Source organism: Columba livia, chromosome 8, assembly GCF_036013475.1.
Source record: "Columba livia isolate bColLiv1 breed racing homer chromosome 8, bColLiv1.pat.W.v2, whole genome shotgun sequence".
In the NCBI taxonomy this organism is placed as follows: Eukaryota; Metazoa; Chordata; class Aves; order Columbiformes; family Columbidae; genus Columba; species Columba livia.
Genome location: NC_088609.1, coordinates 30,948,292 through 30,974,297, shown reverse-complemented (window position 1 = coordinate 30,974,297; position 26,006 = coordinate 30,948,292). Strand labels below are relative to the sequence as shown.

Genomic DNA, 26,006 nt, shown 5'->3' with positions numbered 1-26,006 from the left:
GGAAGAGACCCTCAAGGTCATAGAGTCCAACCATTAACCCACCCCTGGCACTGCCCCATGTCCTGAGAACCTCATGTCCATCTGTCCAGCCATCCAGGGATGGTGACTCCAGCACTGCCCTGGGCAGCCTGTTCCAATGCCCCACAGCCCTTTGGGGAAGAAATTGTTCCCCAGATCCAACCTCAACCTCCCCTGGCGCAACTTGAGGCCGTTTCCTCTGCTCCTGGCGCTTGTTCCTGGGGAGCAGAGCCCGACCCCCCCTGGCTCCAAGCTCCTTTCAGGCAGTTCAGAGATCAGGTCTCCCCTCAGCTCCTGTTCTCCAGCTGAACCCCCCAGGTCCCTCAGCCGCTCCCATCACACTTGTGCTCCAGCCCCTTGTAAAATGCTGGAGAATATTTCTGGTGGACTTCACTCCCGTTATAGGTACCACACGTACAATCAATGGTCTTTAAAGTAGGACACCTTCCTGTGTAACCTTATCTGGGTGTTCCTCCTCCGGTGGGGGGATTGGACTGGATGAGCTGTCGAGGTCCCTTCCAACCCCTGACATTGTGTGATTGTGTGAAACATGGAAGGGTCTAAGTGTGTCTCCAAGAGGGTGTGGATTTTGAGATGAGGGCAGCAAGAGGAGCCAGCAGCGCTGTGCACGTTGATGAACCACAGTTGTGCCCAGAGGCGCACCCCTCAGAGGGACGTGTCCCTCATCTCCTCCATCACCGCTCCTGGAGCCTTCTGCCACCTCCAGCTCCCAAACTTCGCAACCCCGGGGTTTCCAGGGGGTGGGGGAGAGAGGGAAAGGAGGCGGGGAGCGGAGCCGGAGGATCCCTCCTGCTGCCCGGGCCCTCCCGCCGCCGGGGCCCGACCTCTTCTGGCGGCGGCGGGCGGGAGGGAGGCGGCGCCTGCGGGAGGAAGCGGCCGGGCCGGGCTGGGTGGCGGCGGCGGCAGCGCTCCCCGGCAGCATGGGCGGCTCAGCCTCCAGCCTCCTGGACGAGAGCAAGTGCACCTACATCCGAGGTACGGCAAGGCAGGGGGGAGACCGAGCGGCCGGGGATCAAAGCTCCGGGGGGGCGAAGGCGGGAAACCGCGGGGCCGGAGCCGGGCTGGGCACCGGGCAGGGCTGCGCCGGCTTGAGAGGGACAGTGTCCGAGCGGCTACGAGCAGGCGGGTGTTTAAACAGTAATGCGTGATAAACTCCCGAGGAGTGGGTTATAACATGCCCAAGAGTAGACGGTAAAAACTTAAGAGTGTGGAGAGATGCGACGTGAAACTGTCTGTGTAAAAACTTTACGGGAGTGTGGAGAGACGCGACGTGAAACTGTGTGTAAAAAACTTCTCAAGAGTGTGGAGAGACGCGACGTGAAACTGTGTAAAAACTTTACGAGAGTGTGGAGAGATGCGATGTGAAACTATGTGTAAAAAACTTCCCAAAAGTGTGGAGAGATGCGATGTGAAACTGTGTGTAGAAAACTTAGGGAAAATGTGGAGATGCGACCCAAAACTGCCCGTGTGGCACTAAGGTCCCAATTCGCCAGCACCCAAAGCTTTGAAGGCACTAGATTTCACCAAGGTAGATCGGATTGAAACTGTGTGGGTTGATTTTTTTGCAGAACCCATTGAAGGCAGTGGAAAAACTGTTAGGTGGATATTTAGGTAAACTTTGAACACGTGTAAGAGCAATTTTTTATCCCGTTGAAGTATTAGGAGAGAGAAACAAAAAAAAAAATACATTTACGCACGTTACCATTAAACTATGAAGGAAAAGAGCATAATCCTGTATTTGGGGAGGTATTTGTGTTCTTTGAGTAGTGGAAGATAAAACATCTTGGTCCTGCCTGTCTACCCACACTCTATCAGCAAGGTAGCAGGTATTTACAAATCAAATTTGAAGGCTGGAGATTTACAAGCAAAATAAAAGTTTGCATGTGAAAAGAAAGCCCCGTTCTGGTGTTTTATGTATGATACATGTGAAGCCAGCGAGAGTCCTCGCTGCCGTGGACTGGGAGATGAGCCTGGGCGCTCATGATTCAGCCCGCGGGGTGACTCCTGGGTGGTGCCCACAGCCTTTCTTTCTGTTGCTTTGCGATTCTTTATGTTATTTTGTGGTGTAGAGAGAGTGCAAATGTTGAACCACTCCCCTCTGAAGACTTTTGGAAGCACAGTGGATCTTTCAAGAGATTCCCATAGCCGGAAAGACATGCAAATATTAAACAGTTTTCACTCGAAAAGCGATCAGCAAAGCTGCGGGCATCACGTGTGGAGATTTTTTGACAATGACCCCTCAGTATCATAATTTTCTGCCGTTAAAGGTGGTTTCAGGTCCCGTCACAGCCACGAGGGTGCAATCCTCAGAGATTTATGTTTTTCTTTACACTCATCCCTGTGCTGCAGCCAAAATTGCACTTGCAAAGTTCAGCATTTCAAGTTTTCTGCTCCCTGACTGAGCAGAAAACTGAGCAGTTGTGAGCACCTGAAGGGGCTGATGTCTAATTACTGAAGGTAAAAGGAAAAAAGAAAAAGTGGGATATTCAGGAAGCTTATGAGCTTCTTCACAGCTGTGCAAGAGGAAATCGTGCCGGTCTTTGCCCTGGACATCATCTAGAATTAGAATGGGGAACTCATGTCAGAGGGTTGGGAAATCCTCATCTGTTCAGACACGTGTGGAACTAGACGGGGTGTGAGTATGTGACGCTGCTGTCACTGCAAGGGAAGGTGCCTTTCCCTTGCCAAGAGCCGCGTGGCTCCGCATCTCTAGTTTGGCTGTCACTTCTTTGCAGAGACAAGTAATAAAGTGAAATCATTGCGAAAAATTGGAGTAAAACACTGTGCTTATCCCAAGTCTGCCGTTCTTGCTTTGAAAACTAATTACTGAGGCACTTTGTACGGAGGCTGCCAGTAAATTAGCACTTCCAAGAAGGAAAAGGAATCAGGTAGAGCATCTTAAATCAGAATATGAGTGTGGTCCAGCCAGCTCGCTAAACCTACTCCTCACGTGGAGGCTGAAGTCTGCAAGATTTAGACCTTGCTTACCTTACATGTCTTAGACTGACATATTTCCAGAGCAAGTGCTGTGGTGAGCTCTCCTCGTTCGAGGAGGAAAAAGGCAGAATGGCCAGTTCTGTAGATTAAGCAGCACATTTTTTTGGCTGGCTTTGTAAAGGTTAGGTGGGTTTTAGTGGGGGACTGGGAGTTTTGGTGTTTGGTGTTGGTTTTTTTTCCCTCCAAAGGTGATGCAGGGAGATCCTTAGTAAAAAGGGTAGGGAGCTTTTTGTCAGTAGAACTGTGAATCCAAGTGCTTGAATGGGATGACACTGGTGAGGGAGGATGTGCCACAGAGGCTGAAGGATGCTGCAACCAGTGACGTTCTCCAAACTTGGTGCATTTTGGGATGCTCACTCATCTTGGCCCAAATATCAGTAGCCTCAAGACAGGAAATCCTGAGTATTACTTCAAGCACAAGATTGGTCTAGATCATCTCTAGTGCTCCCTCCCACCGGCATTTTGGTAAACGCACCAATATTTGTGATTTATGCATCCTGCCTTTGGCATTGCACCTCAGGCAGGTGGCTTGTGCACCCGTCCTTGCAGCAGAACCTCGCTGCGATTGACCACCAGCACCTTTTGAGTTAGTTCCTGCCACGCTAACTGCAACCTGTGGCAGAGAAAATTGTGAATATTTGGGTGGGATGTCAGTTCTGCAAAATTTTCCTCCCAAAATTGCGTGGGGCAGAGTTAAACACAACTGCATGAAGCCGTTGCCCCTGTGTTGTAAAGCCTTGTGGTTTATTTAGGCATATAACTAATGGAAATGAGGGCTAAAGGGGTAGCTGCAGTTTTCAGCAATAAACCGATACGGCATTTTCATCGCCATCCCTATAAATCCACAGGCTTTCTTATTTCCAAAAGTCTATTTGCTCGCGTTGCTTGAGAGATGAGAACAAACCAGGGACAAATGTTATGCGATGTGTAAAATTATGTAAAAAATATATGTAAAAACGTAGGTGTAGGTGTCTGTATAAAGCGCTGAGAACACAGCCCTCGGCACAGGGTGAATAAGCACGGGCCTCGTTGGACCAGTCGGAGAAATGAATTTCAGAGAAAATCCTGCACGTATCCAACACGGAACCACTGTTATTGGATGCAAAAGCTGGGATTTCCACCTCGACACCTGTGCTCTTAAGGAAGAAGGGGTAGCAGGGAACCAGCCAAACTGCAGATCATTGAGAGCTCTATGTACTGGTACATGGGGCAACACCTTGAGCCGCACCTGAAAGTCAGAAAATATAATTATTGACATGATAACATGTGTTTTCTCTAGAAAATAATGCCTAAGAAGAGAATGTACGATGCCAAGGTGTAATTTTTCAAGCGGTCTTCACTAGTCTGTTAGTGGTACGAGGCATGTGAGGCTATGTTTGAAATGTATGGTTATTCCTCTAGGTTTTGTACTGAGCGCTTAGAAAACAAGGAAGGTCTTCTGGAGGAGAAAATCCTTCTTTGTAGGTTTTTGGTGGGGCTGCATGGGAATTATTCAGGGTGCCAGCGAAACAGATGGAGTTTAAAAAATGGCAGTAATAATTAGGAGACTGGGAGCTGGTCATGTGAAAAGAGTTTATTAAAAAAATTAATGCTTTTGGTTTGATGAGGCATGGGCTAAACTTGTGATGGGAGGTGTTCGTTATGTGATTTGTCTAATGATATCTAATGAGTGTTACACCCAACAGGGAGCGGAACGGGGTGGCAGTGGGGAGTTGTGGACTCAAGGTGCAATCATGAAATTGGGGAAAAAGATGAAAGTGCTTGTTAAAACAACATAGTAAGATGCCCTGAGAGACTGTGCCGCAGGTTTCAAGATTCTTGATAGAAAGTTTTTGCTTTGGGTCTCTGGTATTAGACAAGAAACAGGCGTGGAAGCAGATCTCACAGTGGGGAGAAGGGAGAAATGGCCCTGAGGGTCTCACTCATTTCCTATTTCTGCCATCCCAGCAGCAGGGGACCAAACTGTGCTGTTATGTATGGACTGTTAGGACCACATTTTTTTAAACTGGGAGAGGTGGACAGATTTCAGGCACCCAACACCAGTAATTTCAACAGGCCCATCTTTAAAAGAGTTTAGCATACAAAAAACTGCACTTCTCTGAAGGTTGTGTTATTATTAAAGATGCTCAGCGTGCTTGACCACATCCAGTCGACCCATTGCTGTAAACCTCAGGCTGTCCAGAGGATGAGGCTTTGTAGTAATTTGCTTTTGATTTGTTTGTTTAAATGCAGTTTTTCCTTCTTCCTTCCCTTCTTTTCCGTCTCTTTTCCTTGCAGCGATGGTGCTGTCACCCTGTGGGTTTCCTCATTGTTCGGGGCTTTTTTCCGAGCAAACCTTCCAGCCGTTCTTCTTTTCATTCGACAGTGAAAGCTATTACTTCACGTCTGTAAGAAATTTCTTTGTAGCCATTTGTTTTGCCTATGGATTTCGGTATGGTACTAATTAAGACAGGTTTTGGCGGTTTTTTTTTGCACTTTAGAGGTGTTCCTACATGAAAAAGCAGACAGACTCTTCCTATTCTGTCAAGTTTTAGAGACTGAAGAGAAGCCTGATTTACTCTTTATGTAAAAGACAAGATAAGGAAATCGGTCGCTAGCTGTACAGGGAGCTGAACAAATATCATCAGTTGTATGGAGATAAGTCCCAGTGACTTGGAGGGAGATAAACCAGGCCTGACGCAGCTCTGGAGGGAAATTCTCACCAGCAGCCACAGCCATGAGCAGGGATGCTGGAGGGTGGAAGAATAACTTGGAATTAATTGTGGAAAAGTTGGCCTGTTTTGGGCAGGCGCTCAGGCTGGATGTTGGATTTTCTGCTTGAAACCGTCGCGCAGCCCTTCTGGTTTTAATTTGGTGTACAGCTGCGAGTATAACTGGGTTTTGTAAAAAATCTGGCTACGCTTGGTGCTTTTTCTCTCAGCCTGTTACAAGCTACATCTCGCTGTGTTTTGGAAATCCTCTCTCTTTGTTTTCTGCAGGTGAGCGTGGCTGTAGCATCCGATAGAGCAGGAGCGCAGCGTCTCTCTGGACTCGCCAGCATCTGCTTCAGAGCTCTTAGAGGGCGCTTTTCATTTCCGCGTATGAGGTTTATGACAAAAGCTGATCTGATTTTTCCGCAATTCCCAAAATCTAAGGAAGGGGCAGAGTAATATTTTCTTTTACAAACACAACTGAATCCAGAGTTCATGATTGCGGGATAGCACTTGACGAGTGCTATCTAGTCCAATCCAACTAGGTGTAAATACCCATGGAATGAAAAAATGAAATGAAGTGGGTAGGAAATACAAATTTCAATATGTATATAAGTTTCTATATTTCATTATATTCACCTTGCTAAGTGTCCAAGTTCTTGAAGACCTTAAGAAATGAGATTTCAAAGAAAAATCCTATTGGCTTTGCTTGCTTTCTGGGAAGTTCTAGTTCTCAGAGAGGTTGTTGCTGTTGGAGCCAGTGGCAGATTTTCACCCTGTAGTTTCAATAAATAGTGCCTGTCTGTGTTGGAAAGGATAGGCAGCTTCTCTGTGGTTCTTACATTCTTTAATTCAGGGGGCTGGGTGCTTTAGCTTTAGACTAAATTCAAGTAAAACGCATCCAGGGATGTGATTGATGGGAAAGGTATTTGCCACCCAACTGGAACAGAATTTATTGTACTTGGTAACTTCCGAATGTGAGCTCTGATCATCTCCAGCTCCTTACACCAAAACAAAACATATTGCTTGCACAAAACCAGCCTTAATGATGATGTGCTACGTAATGCTTGCTACAGAGCCCAGGTTTGAAAACTGAATGGTGGGTTTTTTTCTGGGAAATAAGGGTTTTTTTGGGTAGTATAAGTGAAAGGAAATCACTGGGTGGTAGGGGAAGGCGTGTGGCTTTTAAAATCTTTTTCTGCTGGCTGTGTAGAAAACACAACGTACGATGTTGAATTAAGCAAGGGCATCAATGGAAGGAGCTTCGTCTCAACAGAAGAATGGAGAAATAAGCTCACGTTTGCCCCAAAACCTGTAATTGTAAGTGTGGATTCAGCTGCTCTTTTGTACTTGCTATTTTCCATAAACCTTGAAGATTGGAGGTTCTTTAATTAGCGCAGCTTGGTCACAAATTAGAAGACAGTCTTTGCATCTGGTAAAAATGTTATTGATACTAAGGGCAGGAAAAAAAGCTTGGAGATGATGAGAACAGCTTCGTTGTCGATGCCTTTGGGCAGCAGCAGCTGAAAAGCCGGTGTCTGGATCGGGAAGGACAATATTCATAAGCAATGCCCTCCTGGCTACTTTTAAAGTACAGCAGCCTCTCCTCCTACAGCTTTTCCCTTTGCGTATAGTAAACATAACTGTTCTCTTCACACTTAAAGAACAATTACAAGCGGCTTCCAGTTTTTGAACATGTGTGCAAGTATTTTAGTTGCTTTTGCAGTTAAAAGACAGTGACAAAATGAGGCCAGCCCTCCCATAAAAGCAAGATTAAAGCTTGTGGAAATGCCTCAAACTTGTGTGAAGAAAGGCTTTGCCTGTTTGGCTTTTCTGAAAACTTTATCCTGTATTTTTTAATTAACGTTACATATTTTTTTAAAAGTTTGATGCTGTTTCTATACTAATGCTTAACTTGATAGGCATAACCGAGGGTTTCCGTGAATTAGTTTCTCCAGGTATTTAATTAAGTGTTAATCTTTGAAATCATAAGCCTTTAATCTCATGCTTCTGTGATAAGATGTTAGTTAATACATGAAACATGAACAGTTGCTCTGACACTTTGGATAGCATTAAAGCGTTAAGCCTACTTATTAGGCCATTGCAGCACTACTGAAGTTATTATTTAGTTATTGCATCTATTTTTTTAAAACAAGGTAGTTTTCTTAGTTACCAACATCAGGAAGTAGAAAACAAAAGTGAGTCAGACTCTTGGGTTCTTCTGGTTAGATGATTAAAAAGTTAAAAGCAATATAGTTATCAGAAGTATGTAGATTATTGGACTAGATGATGTTTTGAGGTCCCTTCCAATCCCTAACATTCTGTGATTTTTGTATGGTTGAAATTCTTCTAGGAAAGAAGCGTGATGAGGAACAGAGCAGGTGATTTATTTTTTCTAAATAAATTTTCCGATCCAGAAATACTTATTAAAAATAACTTTTTGATGTTGTTTGTGATGATCTTGATTCGAAGCCTGTTCTTCTGCCTTGCCCTGAGCAGCCTGGTCCCTGAGGAGCGTGTAGATGCTATGGAGGCTTGTGTTGCCGATGATGCGTTTGGTGCCAAATCAGCCAAGCGTCTGTCAGATAGTTTTCTGCTGCTTGTGTGGCAGGTCCGCTGCTTTTGGGATTCATGCGAAGTGAGCAAGTCAGCTGGTCCTTGGGTTGCTTTTTTTTTTCTACGTGTTGTGGATTAAATGGTGAATGTGGTGCCTCCTTGTTATGGTGTCTGTCCGGGTGGCATCACGCGTCAGTCCCCAGCCTGTTTCTGGGCTCTCCACTGACAACACCAGCAAAAATGATAGTGGACTTGTAAGGAGATCGTTGGTAATCACAGAATCATTTTGGTTGGAAGAGACTCTCAAGATCATGGAGTCCAGCCATAACCCACCCCTGGCACTGCCCCATGTCCTGAGAACCTCATGTCCGTCTGTCCAACCCTCCAGGGATGGTGACTCCAGCACTGCCCTGGGCAGCCTGTTCCAATGCCCCACAGCCATTTGGGGAAGAAATTGTTCCCCACATCCAACCTCAACCTCCCCTGGCGCAACTTGAGGCCGTTTCCTCTGCTCCTGGCGCTTGTTCCTGGGGAGCAGAGCCCGACCCCCCCTGGCTCCAAGCTCCTTTCAGGCAGTTCAGAGATCAGAAGGTCTCCCCTCAGCCTCCTAATGGTGTAAGACAGTCAGTTCACAGCTCCCCAAAAATGCCACTGTTTTTTCCAGGTTCATTCTATATTGTGCTTCGCAGGGTGATGCACGTTTTGACTGCGGCTCTCACTCATTGCAACAGGCAACTTGCAGAAAAGCTCGTCTATGCCTGAATTGCACATAAGTTCTTGTGCGGGGGACGTGCTGGTCCTCACAAAGAGGTTGGTGGTATTACACAAACAGCGTAAGGCGATCCTTGTTTGCGGTTGTTTACTGTTTAAGCAGGCAGAGCACACAAAGGCAAAGCCAAATGTCTAGAAAGTGGGGCCGGGGAGTGCCAGGACCAGGAGGAGCATCTTGTGTCCGTCCCCAGAGCACGGCCAGGCCTCTGCCGCGGTCCCAACCCCGCTGGGTTATTACCTGGGGTACGTGCTGGGGACCAGCTCCTCATCGCTAAATACTTGCACAGCCAACCTTAACAAAAAAATGCCTACAGCTTCTTTCTATTATAAAAACATCTGGGATTTCCCACAAAGGTTTATGTTCCCCAGGTCAAGGTAGCTGCAGATTTTGCTGAGTTCACAAGCCAGCTCTGTATGCACATACAGTTTCTAAAAAGCCCCCTGCTTGTTGCCTGTGGTGGATCACTTGCTGGAGTAATGTCTTCCTGGATTTACTGCTGGTTTTTGGTTGGGATCCCAGCTTAAAAAAATTGCCCTTGTGCACTGCATCTGGAAACTTGCAGCCTGGCAAGGAGCTTTTCCTTTTTTCAGAGATGTACGGGCATCATTGCTTCAAATTTACAAAAGATGCCACCACCCTCCTGGAACTCAGCATCAAGCTCACTCACCCTTTTAGCTCGTGCTCTTCTTCAGCCCAGCTCATCTCTTACCTTAAGAAGCGATTTTTAAAGCTTTGCGTGGTATTTTCGTCCACTGCATGAAACCACGGTTGCTATTTGTGCTGCTATTCTCTGCTGAGCTTGGTCGCCGTGTTTGTGACCCGATTCCTGAAGCAGCATTGGGGATGTTAAGTATCTCAAATGAACATTTGACCAGCCTGCTTTTATCGAATGTGATACAGAGGATCCTTGCATACTTTCACTCGATATTCCACATATTGTAGCGGTCGCACTGAAGGAAAAATAAGCTTTCATCGTCCCCAGGCAAAGATTTAATGGCAGAGTCTGTGCAAAGGGAAAAAAAAAAAAGCCTTTTTTGCTCTTGGGATATTCTGTAAGTAATATCATTGTCTGCAATTTAGACTGCCAGACACTTTCCACTGTTTTCAGTTGCAAATGAGGCTTTCCCAGTCTTCAGCTGCTCAGACCGAAGTTTCCATGCTGAGTGCCTGCCTCAGATTGCATTTTTGAGAAAACTGCGGCTAAAATGGATGAGTTGTTTTTATTTTTTTGGTGAGAATTAATCTAAAGAAAACGTGTTTTTCCTTTCTCTGGATGTTCTGTGGAACAGCTCAGGTATATCCTGCAAGAGGAGGGAAGGGGTTGGGGGACGTGGAGCTGGAATAAGGGAAACCCGAGGTGAGTGGGGGGGGGTTTCTAACCACTGCTGGGACTTTCCTGCTGAACTAAACCCTGTTGTTGCCACGTTTGCCCTCTGTGCAGTGTAGCAAATAACTGTGAAACCCACAGCTAACAGCAGCTCTTCACCCCTGGAGATGAAGGTGATGCCACAAAGCCAACACAACTTCCAGCCATAAACTTTGAGCTGAAAAGGCCCAGGGGTCTGAAGCCCTGAGCTCACCGCTGATGCTTGAGAGAGACCAGAATGCAAAGGCAAATTCTGGTGTATTTTTCTGTTGGCTTCATTCAGTAGGAAACCCCAGATTTGTTGTTTGGGTTTGGTTTTTTGTTGTGTTTTTTTTTCCCTTCTGAGATTTCCTGTACACCTGCCAAGCTACAAAGCGCAGTGCAGACATCAATCAGCTGATCTTCCTGCTGAGATGCTGTGCTACGTGGTGGTGTTTTATTTCATATATGAGGAGCTATGGCTATGAATCTGGGGCTTGACAGACATAGTGCTCAATTTTTCAGGGAATCAGCCCTCTTAATGCTCTCTCCAGATTTCCAGCTGGGCTCTGTTGTGACCACGGGTGCTCAGCACTTCTGCAAATTGGAAAACGGAGATGGCAGGAGCCACCTGGGAGCTTCTGCTGTATGTGACATATGTTTTATCCATACTGTAGCAGGCACAGAAACAGGATCTAGTTCTTCAATGTGGCATTTACCTACCTTAAATATAAATCAAGTCCCTGCTGTTTCCAGCTCACCACACCACGAACTTTCAGAGCTCCACAATAAATGGGGCATGTACCATACTTAGGAGATGGAACTTTTCAATGTGATTTTAAAGAAAAGGGATTATCTGAATTAAAGATACAGAGGAGACGTGAGTTCTTGTTTTCCATATGCTTTTAAAATGTAGTCATAGTTGTTTAGTTCTTTGTTAGTGTTTTTACCAAGCTTGATAACTTGCAGTGGGCTTTCCAGCTGTGGCCAGGAAACAGGGAATCAGCTGGAATTTCCTTTACCTCTCTGGTAGCCCACAGAGAAGACCCTTATTGAGGTCTGACCTGCGTCTGTAGGGTATTTGTAGCCCATGCCAAAGTCTCAATTCAGCCATCACAATGCATTCAATAGAAGAAATCGATCTATAGGATGTTCAAAAACTTTTTGAACTGTAGAAGCAAATCATGTACTAAGTAGAAAATGATGTTAATAGCGCTTCCATCAGCCTTTTATCAAAAACAGACCCAAGGAAGGGGGAAGAATGTCAGTGTCCATGTGGACTGACGCAGGATTTGAGCCCCTCTCTCTTTGGACATCAAAATCAGGACAACTGGAAAACTTGAATCCTAATTTAAACTTGAATCCTAATTTAACCGTACTTCTAGATGTGTGATACTTCACCAGTCTGCTATATTGGCCATGCTGCATTTTTTGGGCCCAGTATTTGGGTTCAGCTCCTGTTTCTCTCATTCCTTTTGAGATACTTTAATTAAGTGCTGGGTGCTTTCCTTAGGGAATGGCTGCAGTGTCCTTGCTTGGTGTCAGGGTACGTGATTGCTGTGCCACCAGAGGGACCGTGGGTATTTCATTAGCGTGGTTCCTTCAGAAGCTGTAGAATCAAGGTCCCTATGTTATATGTATTTCACTGTTCTTCACCAGAGCTTCAATCCCTTCCTCCTTCTCTTGTGTTTCAACTGCTTTTTAGCTGAGAGCAGGAGAGCCCAGCAGGAAGCAGCTGTCAAACAATGTCCCACCTGAAATCTGTGATAAAAGACGCTTCTGTCGAAGACTTTGGAGATGGAGCATTTGGGGCTTGATGTGTTTGTGATGATCCCATGGGAGCTGTGGCCAAGTAGTGGCGATAAATCCTAAACTGAAGCAGCGCTGGGATTTGTTGTAGGAAGAAGTTGCGTCTGAAGTGAAGAAGGACGGCCCCATCTGAAGTTATCACCGACTTCCCTGATGCGTGGAAAAAACACAGAGCTGCTCAGCACGTCGCACCAGAATGGGGATGTCTCAAACCGATACCACACTGCGATACTAGGGAGTTACCAACATAAACAGACACACAAACCCAATGAGCATCAAGTACTATGTGGTCATTTTGAGCGACAGCTTGTGGTTGGTTAGTTACTCATCTTGCTACGTGGTTTTTCCTTCGCGTGCCTTAAATATTTAGGCAGCAGGAAGTGTGGTCAACTGCCGAGTCGCTGTGCTCTCCCCGTCACGCTTGGCGCTGGCAGGTGTTATTTTTGTGCCTGGGTTTTTATTATTATTGTCTGCAAAAGAGCAATTTTTAAAAAATAAAATCCAGCCCCTTTGATAGCAGAGGCGTCTAGAGTTCTGCTCTTGGGACGCCGAACCAAAAATGAATTTAAAGCCGAATTTGAGGACGCTCTACAGAATGTCAGGTTGAGTTTCTGTGAGCGTAATGTATAGATGTGTAGGCTGAATCGATGCCAGAGACGTGAGCGTGCGCAGCCTGGGGAGGATGGGAAAGCCGTGTGGCAGATGGGGCCCGTCTCTCTGTTTGTAGCTTTAGCTCCTTTTGGATGGTGGGAATGGAGACATCTGTAAAAACTAATAAGTCCCCTTTCCTTCCAGAATCAGGCTATGAGTTTTCCAGCTGTTGGCTAAGACAGGTTTTCCTGTTGAAATAGCTTTTGTCTGATGTAAGTCTAAAACAATATGGTTGTGGTAACTGCAGATATTTCTTTGTCAACTCTGTCCCCTGTTAGTTTTAGTTGTAAATCCAAGTATTTCTATTCATTGTTGCTTCTCACAGCAGCTGTTTGATTTTTAAAACCTTATGGAGTCTTCCAAGAAAGTGCACGCTGCTGATAAAATGCAGCATTGCTTATATTCTGTATTTCCTGTATTGTGTGGCTGATTTTCTTTTATCTTCATAGTGGATTCTCAGGATTACAGAACACACTCTTGCTTTCCTTCAGAAGTCCTGTCGTCTCGACTAATGCAAAGACAAGCCCAAAACATTGATTCATGTGGTTCTTGGTTACAACCACAATAATACGGACTGTGCCACGTATTTGTCAGCTGACATCATTCTATATACATAAAACATGCCTTGGGATCTTTTTTTAGATCTGGAAAGTTTAAAGATTAGCTAATTAGGCATCTCTCTGATGTGTAATTATTCCGGCCTGAATAATATGTTAACCAGAAGAAATGCCTTTTATATACAGTAGACATGCAAAGGAGAGTGTATGTTTAAAAAATGAGTTTTCCAGCACAGTTTTGCAAAAAAGGTGGTTCTAATGCATTTGAAAGACTTATTTTTTTATTTAAATAACTTTAAAGAAAAGTGTTTGCTGGCCAGTGGAACAGTTCTCCTTTTGTTTCTTATATGTTTCTTTATGTACTATAATTCTATGTTTTCTTTTGATTTCGAGAGGCAGCATTTTACAAACTGGAGAAACCCTAGGAAATGAAGAGTTTATAAAGCGTGTTAGGATATCTGCTCAATCTCGAAGCCAGGGCTGCGTTATCTCCTCCAACTTGCTTTGCGTTGCTCTGTACTAGTCGTTCTTGAATGAGATAAGATCTGACGCTTCCATTATTTTCCCACAGAAGGCTCTTCTGAAGCACATTAAGCAGATATTTTCCATACATCCAAGCAAAAATTGTGATGTTAAGGACTTCGGCTGGTGTTTAGACTTTCAGCGTGGCTTCAGAGACTCGTGGTTGGTACCCAGCAGTCCTGGAAACACGAGAAGATGCCTCACAATGGTGGCAGCAAAACCCATTTTAATCTTCAACCATGTATACTGTCCTCTTAGTTTCGGAGCTACTTCTAAAAGTGAAGTAATTGCAACACAAAGATCTGACCTTGTTACTGATTGAAAAGAGACTATCATCTCCTAGAATATATATTTTTTGTGGCCATTAGCTGTGGCACATGTTCTCAGGGGGGCAAGCCTGCAAGCAAAATTGGAAACCAGTATGTCGAACCCGAGGCCCATGTTTTGTTGTCTTGGCCTCTGGATTTCTGAGACATGCAAAGAAAAAGTCCTGGCTCAATTTAAACCCAAACTTTTGGAGCCAGACGGTTCAACCCAACTGGCTCGTTTTTGAGGGTTTGGTGCGTCTTTGCTATTCAAGCTCGGTGCAAAGCGGAGGCCATAAGATGCGCTTTTTCAACGCTGTTTCTCCTTGTCTCCCTGGTTTTGCATTGGAAATGATAAAGAATCCACGAATCGTATTGGCGGTTTTTGCGAATACAATTTTCCAAAATTCCTGGCCTGTTCTAATTCTATTATCCTTTTCACTGAGCTGCTTTGCAGTTAACGAAGAGCCCGCCTGTTTGGATGAAGTTGCTGGTTTTATGCAAAGTTTATGGTGAAAATGTTGGTGAAATAGTTGCTCAGCGATGCTTGAAAGGGTAAATAGCAAAGAATTTATGTCCCAGGGTACAAAGACTTTTTGCTACTGCACAAGTAGCCTGAGTAGCATCTCATCGGAAGAGATGGTTGCACTGTGCAGTAGAGGTCTCTAGGAATAATGTAAGGGATAGAAAAGTCTCTCCAAGGAGGTTCATGTTGATGATTAAAGAGCTCTTGAGGGTGTTTTGAAGCCACACCAAATGCTGTTAGGTGGGAAAATATTTCACAGAAATTCAGTGCTCATCCTGCACTTCATCAGGTTGGTGAATCCCGTTGGCCCAAATGAAGATAGAAAATGGATTTATGCAGCTTTCCCTGCATTTGTACCTCAGAAACACCCAGGCTGACTTGAAGCCACCATCGAAGACTGCAAACAGGGCTTGAAATTCAGTTGGAGTCCGTAAATGCAGGCAGCCTGTGGAGGAATTGGGATTTGGCTGCGATTCAGGATGAGCATTGCTCCGTTAGAGACACTTTATGGATATTGGACGCTCACATGGCAAATTTTTGCAGAGCAGACCTGCCGAGGCTGAAGCAAAAATGAAACCCTTTCACAGTCTTTCCTTTATCTTCTGCAATTGCTTGACAGAGGAGTCTGGGGAAAGACACAAAGAAAAACACATTGTATAATTTCAAAGCAACACCGCATAATCGTAGTTGTTTGTTATTCTCCAAAATCTGCTCTTTCTTATGAAGACCTGCGCTAACATACACACTTTGTGACCCCTTTTGCCACAGGGCTTGAGCGTCCTTCTCCGCACTTGTGAGTCTGTAAATGAGATTGCTGCTTGGCTGCTTCCCCACTGAAGCAAATTGTGACAGCGTGCTTCACGTGCAGTCTGTCTAAAATAGCATTACTAACGCTTACGTCTGCATTCAGAAAATGAAAATGTAATCTGATATACATAAATTTGCCAGATAAAACGCTCATCACACAAAGTTATTTTCTTTTATTCTTATCAGCTCTTGCGTCTTGCGTTCCTAGGGCTGTTTTTTTTTTCTCAGTCCCCAAAATAAAACATTTTACAAAACACAGCAAGATGAAGAATTGAAGTTTTGAAATGGACAGGCAAAAGAGAGGACCATGTTCTTCTCCAAAAAGAGAGGAAGTATCAGCATCCGCGTTGATTGGAGCTCAGACTGGACTGATGGACGGAACATTATGGAGACCTATGATGGAAGAACGAGACTTATAAAATCAGAGCTATGTGATTGATTGTACGAAGACAAGAGCGCTGAAAGCAGATGGTTAAATGCACTGATTGAGGTATTGCCACCAAAGATTGCCACAGACAAAAATAACAGGGCTCTGATGTGTTCCGGTTACACATGACCACAAGTCGTGGCGTATGGGCAAGTACTTTCGGCATGTCCGTATGCAGAGGTACTGTGACCCAGCAGGAGAGCTCCCACCAAAGCATTTCCAAATAAATTATCAAGAACAAATTTCCTCTTCTTAACAATAACCTGCCTGTCTATTTTGCCGAGCCCACATGGTCCAACTATACAAACACGGCGCTGGAAGAAGGTGGTTTTGATTTGGTTTTTTCCTTTCAAGTTGCCTTGTGTTGTCACAAGCTTTTCTGAACGTGAAAGATAAATGGAGAGGAAATGAGGCAACTTATCTTTTTTTTTTTTTTTTTTTCAAAAAGGAAGGAGCATTAAAACATTGAAGAGGAAGAACTCAGCGGCCGAGGAGACTCAAACACACATTTAGTGAGAGAGACAATAGCCGACTGGCGCTTCTTCCCGGGAAGCCTTCTGAGAAATGGAAAAAACAAACACCAGCGCTAACCCTATTGTCTTCTCGGTGGTGCTTTCATGAGCGCTTGAGGAGCTGAAACTCGTCCAGGCGGAAGAAGAATAATGTACAACACTTGGCCGACTGTCAAGTGGCTGGTCTGTAAGCCCTTGGAGCTCGATTCCGCTGTGTTTAAGTGGCTTTAGTGAAACGAGCTCCATGGAGGACACAAGATGCATTGGAGACTCCACCTGCGGAGAGAAATTAGACCTTAAACCCCAGCATTTTGCACATGAGTGACTATGAGATAAAGGTCTTGCTTTGTACGTGTCCTCTGCTACATTCACATCAAATTATTTCTAAACACAGTTCTCTTTCTTTCTTTTTTTTTCCTTAAATTCCCCTGACCCACGTCCTTGTGACCAGGGAGTGTTTCTTCTGCTGCTGCTGATCTGGATCGCTGGCACTGGCTGGTTGTAGGAAGAGCAGACCTGCTGAATGCAAAGGCAACGCTTCATCTTTGATACTGCTGCAATTGCAGGAAGTTGGGAGTTCTTTTGCTTTTACTTCATCTCTTTTCAGGGTAAAATTTATGGAATTAATTCCAAATTTGCTAGCAGAAGGTATATTTTTATTAGTCAGGTCCCAGCTTTAATTCAGGAAGGCATAAACTCTGCCAAGTAAGGAATGATGAATTAAAGCCTTCTAGCTTTGCCAAAAAAAAAGTTTGGGTCACTTTTTTCCTTCTTTGACAGTGCGTTGGAAATACTGGGATCTTAATTATGGCCTTCCTCAAATTTGAGTAGGAGGAAAAGGAGGCCACTGGCAGGTCTCCCATGTTGGGAAGCCCCAGACAGCCATCTCCTGTTCGCTTCTTCTCCTGTGTTTTCTTTTAATGTCCATTTTTTCTCATTTTCTCTGCTTCTGCCCGTGGGTTGTCTCTAGGTTAAATTTAGCAGGGGCTTTTGGAGCGGTTGCGTTGGTTTCGTGAGGGAAGGGAAGACCCGTTTCACAACTGGAAGAGAGCAAGAGACCACATCCTATCCCAAACCGGGACGCTGGGGCAGTAGCAGCCACTATAGTAGAGTCTGAGTAAAGTGTGAGTGAGAAAATCAGACCTACTTATTCATACCAGGGTTTGGGAGGGTGAGAGGAGACTTGGTTGAGGTCTCTATTTTCAGCTGGACATCGGTGCGTCTTGCTCCCCTCATATCAAACCAGACAGGGTAAGAAGTGTTTATGGTGTTTCTTGTATTATCAAGCCTTTTTGTTGCATTGCACAGCTTTAGTTTCCCTTCCCCATCTGTATATTTGTGGAAAAACAGCCTGTTTTACACGGGGTTTGGTGAGCAGATTCGTGTAATAATTATACGCGTTTTATTCTAGGCTCTTAACTTTAATTGATGCTTTTTAGCAGCCGTGGGAAGGAACCTTCCTCCCCACAGGATGAGGTGCAAACGCTTCCTCCTGTCTCTTCTGCAGAATTAAAAATTCAGTGAATGATGTGGTTTTGCTTGCTGGGAGATATTATAATCCATAGAGAAGCAGAAAAGTGTTCGTTTGTAAAAGACGAGACTTTTATTTGCTTGAGTATAGACCTTTTAATGCTTGGAAGTATTTCTTGCAAAGCGTGAATGCAATGATTTTTTCAAATCCGTTTATTTCTAAAGATCTAGCAAACGTGTTTAAGGATATTATCTAATTTTTCTGAACATGAGAACAGACTATCAGCAGGGAGAATTTGTCTAGTTTGGCTTAGCTAAGGCATAGAAAGATTAACCACATATTAGGAAAAATCATTTAAAACTAAGAAACATTCATCTAGCGCTTCATTTTCCCGGCTTAAAACCACTAGTCCACACCGGTTGCTGTTCTGCGGTGCTGGGTGCACATATGGATGGATGATATCATGGAAATATTTTTTCAGCGTGTTTAATACACGTGCAAAAACCAGCTTGCACAAAGTCATAGTGAATAATTGTGGCTTAACCAGGGCAAGCATAGGCTGGCAAATACAATCCCAGTGGCATCATGATCCTGTTGTATGGCCACGCTTTAAAACAATAAAATAGGTGATACATTATGGGGATTGTGAAATGACGCTTCACTCGAATTTCTAGGTTTTATACGGTGAGTCCTCCCATCCTCTCCCAAATCATGTTTTGCAGTGACAACCATTAAAGTTCCTTGCATTCACCTTGCAGTATTATAGCATAAAATTAATGAGAACCTGAAGCAAATGACTAAAAATGCACTACAAATGAAATATTTTCCCATTTTTGTTTTCCAAGTGGGAGATGGGATAAAAAAATTCCTTGGGATGTGAACTGCATTTTACATATTCCTCTTCTTGTAATATAAAGTTCCATTAGAAGCTTAATTATATATATAGTTTGTTTGTCCTTTTTAAAAAGGGAAAAAGAGCATTCAATTGATTTTTGGTTTTCACAAAGAGTTGTGTGTTTGTCCATATGAAGACCTGTGTTGTTGGCTACATCTGATAGGGATAAATAGTTCTGTCTCCTTTGCTGTGTGAAATGCACATCTGTTATTTTACCCCAAGCTTCAGCAAGTTCACAGCACGTACATCACTGTGGGTTTGACTTGAAAGAACTACCTGGGATGCTGTAGCGGAGATCGAATTTTAAAAATACACCTTTACTAAGAAAGCAACGTGTCAAAAGACCACAAGGGGAGGTGGCCTGAGAGAGTGCAAGAGCATCCAGACACCCTTCCACCGCACAGCACCAGGGCAAGGCATATGGGAGCCAAGAGAGAATCAAACATCTTACAGTTTGGTGAGAAAAACTGCAAGTGCCCGATGGTACCTTTGCTGTCCTTTTGTTACCCACACGTAGCCCTTTTGCATTTTGTGGGGTTTGTGTGTTTGTTGAAGAGAAATGGAATAAAATGGGTTGACTTACTGGTGGTGAAACAAGTTGTAACCTAAGGGGAATAAAGGGAACTTTAACCTAAGGTAACCTCAGCGTAAATAAGGCCTCACGTGGAAGGACGTGTGTACTCGTACCAATGTCCAATGTCATAAACACCTTTGAGTAATTTTGTGTTCTAATAGACCTGTCTAGTATGGCATAATTTTGGCAAAAGAATTAAGAAAAAAAAGTGAGTAAAAATATCTCCTAGATCTACGTGAGCACGCTCCAAGCATTGCACAGAATTAATCTTGTGCAGGGATGTGTGTCTGTATAAATATCCACATATTCAGAAAGACCTTCAGTTAGTGTTTTGTGAAGATGGTTATTTCTGTTATCTGTATCTCCGATGTGAGAATGGTTATCATTATTTTACCTTGCGGATGGTTGGGCAGTGAAATAACTGACTGCAGTGCCACAGGGAGGGAGGAGAGGACACATCATCCTGATGTAAAGGCTGATGCGGCATTGGCTTAACGTTTTTGGAAAGGTGTTTAAATGTTCCCAAGAAATATTCTTGTATAGCCTCCTGTGATGTGTAAAGTGATGCTGAGATCAGGGCTGCAGAAAGCTGCTCAAGACACTCTTGGTGTCTGTTTCTCCATTAGTGGCTCATGGACTTGAAAAAAAGCCTCAAAACCCTTGACCTTCACCAAATTAATGTAACAGAGAGCAGAGTTTAGCTTCTTGTGGCCCTCAAGAACTAGATTGGCTTCATTTGTTTTCTTAAATCCCTGGTTCTTCTGGTGTGGTGAAGTAAGCTTATAAATAAAGGATTGTCAGACCTTATTCCAGTTGAATTTGACTGTGAATATTTGTTTCTAGACAGAGCATTGCTGCTTCTGACCCCATTACCAATAAAGGATATATTTCAGCAGCCTTAATGGTAAGGTTATCTGACACGGTGTTAATCAAACCCCTGGCTCGTGCTGCGCTTGCTTCTGCTTGACTAACCACAAGCTTTGGCCTTTATGTAATCTGTGATTATTAGGATTTTTTTTATTTAATCTGACACAAGTGCAAAGGCAACTTGTGAAATCTCATTTCTCCTCTAAATAACCATTTGGCAACAGGAGCGTTGCGGAGCTGGTGGCCCCGCTGTTCCACACCAGAGCGCCTCATCTCACCAGCTGCAGCTCAGGCATTTGAAGGTTAGAATTCAAATCCTTCCTATTGCTTTCCCCAATCCCTGCCCCAGCCCTAGTGCTTGGATATGAGGTAACATTTCCTCCCAGAAAGGGTAATTAAACATTGGAACAGGCTGCCCAGGGCAGTGCTGGAGTCACCATCCCTGGAGGGTTGAACAGGCGGAGATGAGGTTCTCAGGACATGGGGCAGTGCCAGGGGTGGGGTATGGTTGGACTCTATGACCTTGAGGGGCTCTTCCAACCAAAATGATTCTGGGATTTGTTCTATGATCGGATGGTTTCCTGAGGTTCATGGCCTCTCCTTTCTGCAGTGCTAGTGGAGCTGCTTGTGCAGGACACGTCTCTGGCTGGAGAGCTTGTCCATCCATTTCTCCCAGCATGAGAGATGGCAAATCAAAAAATCCCATGTTGGATGGGATCATCTGGTCCAACGTTTCTTGGCAAAGCCTAGTCTAGGCAAGCTGGCCCAGCTCCCTGTCCAGATGAATCTTGAAGTGTCCAGTGTTGGGGAACCCACCACTTCCCTGGGAAGATGATTCCAACAACTGATTGTTCTCACCGGGAAAAATTTCCCTGTGTCCAATTGGAATCTCCCCAGGAGTAACTTGTACCTATCTCCCCTTGTCTTTTCCTTGCAACGAGGGCATCTCCATCTGCTTTCCTAAGAAGGTTTTTCTTGATCCCTGTCTGGGACGGAAGGGAAAAGGAATCCTGGAATGAGTCTCTGGGTCTGACCCAAGAGGCGCGCTGTGTTTAAGCAGGATTAGTGCTCTGTGTTTTGCTCTGCATTTTTTAATAATGAGGCAGATTTCAGAATTAATGTAAAATAACAGGGTCCATAGTTAAATCACAAGCTACTCTTTAGAAAACGAGCCTTCTTGTAGAGTATGTGAGGTCTGTCTGCTCGCTCTGAAATACGAGATGCTCATGAAGTTGCCCAAGAAGAACATGATAGTTGTATAAAGCTATTGAAATCTGTGGGATAATTGTGCAGCTCAGTATAAAATTTCACATGTATTATTTAGCAGAGCACTTGAGGAAGAGCTAAGTACTCGAGTACAATTGTAGAAAGGGAGATCTGCGAGGCTGGAATGGAGCCTGTTATTTTTGTCTCCTCCTTTTCTGTGGATCAAGTTTACATGAACTTAAAAATCACCTTTCCCATTTATCCTCTAGAGAAGTTGGGTTAAGCACCCAAGGGGTGCTGAGGTTTAGGAAGAGGATGATCTGAGGTGTGATGGGTGTTATTCTCTCCTATGCGTTGAGTTCTGAGTGACTACCTGGAATTTTACCCATACAATTCAGTATCTATAATGCAGATGGATAATTTGGGTGTGTGTAGTTGCGGCATTATGAGTTTTTAATGAGCATAGTCTCCATTAATACACAATAAAACTGAGAGTAAATAATTGGTTTCAATGTTTTATCAAGTGCAAACTGTATTTTGTAGTGTGTCAACGTGGGGAAGAGAGATGGTTCCACCAGAGATCTTCTTGTTTTGACTAAATAAGTGCAAACAAACCTGTGGAGACACAATTCAGCCACATCAGAACATGGGATTTGTGTCTGTCATCCCTTTTTTCATAACAGATAGTAAGTCATGACTCATGAATAATCAAAATACTCTTTCTATAAATAAAGATTAAACTGAGCTGTGCTTTCAATAACAAAGAGTATTTTGGATTGCCTCCCTGTATGGGTAGGATAAAGCCTGGGAGCTCTTGGATTTAAAGAGTTTCTGGGTGGTACCACAAGTACCGCACGAGAAAGAAGACTGTAAGAAAGAGGGAATTGCTGGTAATTTAGGGTTTTTTTGGTTACCAGATGCATTTAATAAATGAAAATGATGTTTGAAATGAAGAGGTGAATTGGGCATCACAGCATCACAGCAGAGGTTGATTCTCTCAGTTCACGGCGAGCATCCGACCTGTTTCAGACCTGCCGATTCAGAGCTTTGCCGATTCACGGGGCTCCAGAGCATCTGCAATTTGAGATGTTTACCTCAATCAAAGATGGTGTTTATCTTGGACTTGGGATGTATCGGCACAGGAGCTGAACACTGAAATTATTTTAACTCGTATAGCTGCTGCCCTGATGGGTTATGAGAATAAGATTATACATCTGGGTGGGTGGGTGAATAGATGGATGGATGGAGAGGAGTAATTTTAAAGCTCGGTACTGAATTTGCTGAATAGCATTAAGGCACCCAGTAGTTCCTAGTTTATAATTTAAAAGCATGTCCCCAGTTGTGGGTTGCACTCCTGGCTGGTGAAGCACCATGTGGTTATGGTCAACTGATCTTTTTATATTTACTTCTGATGGCTTTGTGGCCATGTGGAAGAAATACAAGGTCAAAGTCATTCATTCCTGCTCTGTCTCAATACTTCACACTTGTTTGAAGTACTGGGTGTGCTGGCATTCAGCATCCACAATGCTTATTGTTTCTTTTAGGTTTTATTTTGTCTAGTGTTTGCTTTGATACAGAAAATCATCTACTTATTTTTACAGTTCATGTCTCTCAGGGTGCAAATGATATTTTCCAATGGGCTTAAATGGTTTAAGAAGACACATCCCTCAGACCTCCAAAGAGGTTCATATCACTGATTGTGGTATTTTTGAAAACTCCATTCAAAAGCTTCTGAATTAAGCAGTTGCGCTATGAAGAGGAAGAGTCAGGGTCTTCTTGCTACTCTTGGCATCATAGAATCATTTTGGTTGGAAGAGATCCTCGAGATCATCGAGTCCAACCATTAATCCACTCCTGGCACTATCCTGTGTCCCTGAGAACCTCACCTCCATGTCCGTTCAACCCCTCCAGGGATGGTGATTCATCATCTTGCCACCAAACATGGATATTGAAGTGGAAAAACACCTTCTATGGCAAGTCCTTACCTCTTTCCCTTCCTGACTTCCAGCTGGCTGAAGCCCAGTTCGTGTGAGCGACACTTCTCTTGTGTGCCGGCCGAGAAGTTACTGTCTTTCTGATCTTTCATTCGGAATTCTCCTGACCTGCATCTCTCCAGGCCATTTGGCACCAGGTTGAGAGCGGAGGAGTGTGGCATGGTGAGGTGACCGGGCTCTGCGCGGCTGTCCCGCCGGGCTGGAAACCAGCAGGAATTCCAGGGACAACTTGCCAACGATTGCCTTAAGTTTTTAAACTTGGATGCCCGTTTATTTCAATAAAAGCAGTCAAATCTGAGTGAAGGAGTTGGGCGTCTGAGGACATACTGTGGGTCTGATGACTTGGAGTTGTACAAGCGTCCAGCGCGGGTTGTGCACAGTTAAAAAGGTCAAAGGCGGTGGAGAAGCAGGAAGAAACAAGCTTGGGGGGGTTGCCAGTCTGCAGTGGGCAGCCAGCAGATATTTCTTGTTTCTCAGTGCAACTACTTGAATTTTTAGTCTTAAAAGATGTATCGAAATGTGTGCTAAACTTTCGTGATAAAGTGCGAGGGTGGATGCATCATGAAACATTAGCGAAGTTTATGCTGGAGCAGGATCTAAACCCTCAAGAAAGGAGGGAGGAACCCTCACCACTTTGATTTGACAGAAATCCTTCCACTTCCATCGCTGGCATCTTTTCCTGTGGGTGATTTTGGTTGCTTGCAGGCTCTTACTGGAGATGATCAAATTATGTGTTCTCCAAGGATAAATATTGGGTTTCAGGTCACATTTACGTGGGCTGGAGCTGCGCTGTTGCCAGACCAACCAAGTGGGAAAGTTGGCCTTGCTCCATATAAACAGCTCTGACTAAGCAAGCCACACTAAATTTGGAAAAGAATTGGGGGAACTCATTTTTCAACTGCCCTGGAGTATTTTGTCTTCATTTACCCCTTGTTATCATTTTATGGGAAGAGTTTCTATAGCTCGCAACTGAAGACCATAAAACATTTGCTCCTCAGTCTGTGCTTTAATTGGTTCTGATATATCCTGCACATAGAAATCACAGTGATGTCATGTTTGTCTTTTATATATATTATGAATTGCGTAGCTCCTTTCTTTTTGGTCATCACACTTTAAACTGATTTAAGCAATGTTGACAGTGAAGAATCCCCCTTCTGAGCCGATTTAGCCATAATTGAAAGGCTTTGCCAAAATCATAGGTATTTCCTGCGATTGTCGGGGCTTTTTTTTTTCCCCAACACCAGAATTTTGTTCTTTGTCCCATTTCCTCTACAATTTTTTCCTGCAGGATGCAGGCAGCGGTCAAGTGAGGTCCAGAGTCCCCTGTAACAGATTAAGAGGCCACCGCAAGCTGGAAAAGAAAAAGCCCCAATGGAAAATAGGGGAAAACCCTGAGCAGGAAACTCAGCTGGCGCTGGGGCCAACAACATCCTACTGCTGGTTGGGACCAGAAAGGGAGAAAAAATGAAAATAAAGCTATAAAGAAGGTTTTGGGAAGCTTCATCCTTATTTGGAGAATAAGTTTCTGCCTCCGCCTGAGCAGGCTGGTTTTTAAAAGGCTGTCAGATGGGCAGGGATTTTCTGCTTCAGCAGCACAAGCGCATCCTATAATCGGTAGGTCTGGAAAAATCTGGTCTCTTAAAAGTGGAGTGCAGATTATCGCCTGGTGCTGTCCCGCAAGTAAATCTGTGGGAAACCGAAATACCCAAAAACCTCCTGACGTCCCTCCAGCTTTGTGTCATAACTCCAACACACAGCCAAGCACCCGTGATGTGCAGCTTGTTCTTTTGCGGCCACGTCCACATAACTACAGCGCTGTAAACCTCGTTATCCAGCAGTTAAGGAGTCATTAAATACTGCAGCTGTCTATGCGAATTGATGAAGTTACCTCTAGCATCCTTGGTTATATCCCACATTCGGAGCAAATTGGAGCTGGACCTGAAATTAACACCTTCCAGAAGCTTTTGCCATTGCCCATTTCTGCAAATTCCTTAGCAAATGAGCTATATTCCTGTGGCAGTCTCAGCCATACAGATTTAGGCATTTAAAATGGAAATAAGGTAGCCATGAGTGGTAAATCTTGGGCCACAGCATCTTTTACACCAGAGCATCCCATGCACTTGCTCCTGTAAAACCCCACGCGCTTACTCTTGTAATTATCCACGTTTTTTTCTTTCTTTAACCGTATTTATTTTGATCTTTAAAATAAGATGAAAAGAAGGCGTGAACGTTTTGGGAACTGCCCTGACATTTAAACAAACGGCAGTAAAATCGGTAGCGATTCAGAAAGTTTTGCATGGTTATTTTGGAAGGTTTACGCTTATGTGAAACAGCAAAGATGTCGAGACCTTTCTCTGATTTCATCGTAGCTGCTTCACACTCACAGCCTGTTGTATAAAATACAGAAACATCGTGAAAACTCCCAGTGAAGGCATAAAGGTTTTAAGAAATCGCAGTTTGGGAACTACTTTTTTTTTCCTTATA

General features: G+C 44.1%; 1 protein-coding gene across 3 annotated transcripts in view; it reads left to right on the top strand.

Moving 5' to 3' along the window:
* The first annotated feature begins 857 nt into the window (after positions 1-857).
* NIBAN1 (niban apoptosis regulator 1) overlaps positions 858-26,006 on the top strand; it is a 60,536-nt gene continuing 35,387 nt past the window's right edge. The window contains exons 1-2 of one of the 3 annotated variants that reach the window (XM_065071337.1): positions 928-1,014; positions 16,452-16,863. In XM_065071337.1, coding sequence (XP_064927409.1) covers positions 16,833-16,863 — 31 coding nt within the window. In that variant the 5' untranslated portion in view covers positions 928-1,014; positions 16,452-16,832. Of the gene's footprint in view, positions 1,015-10,882; positions 12,525-16,451; positions 16,864-26,006 lie in introns of those variants that run through there. The other 2 variants (XM_021293001.2, XM_065071336.1) reach the window with 2 other exon arrangements.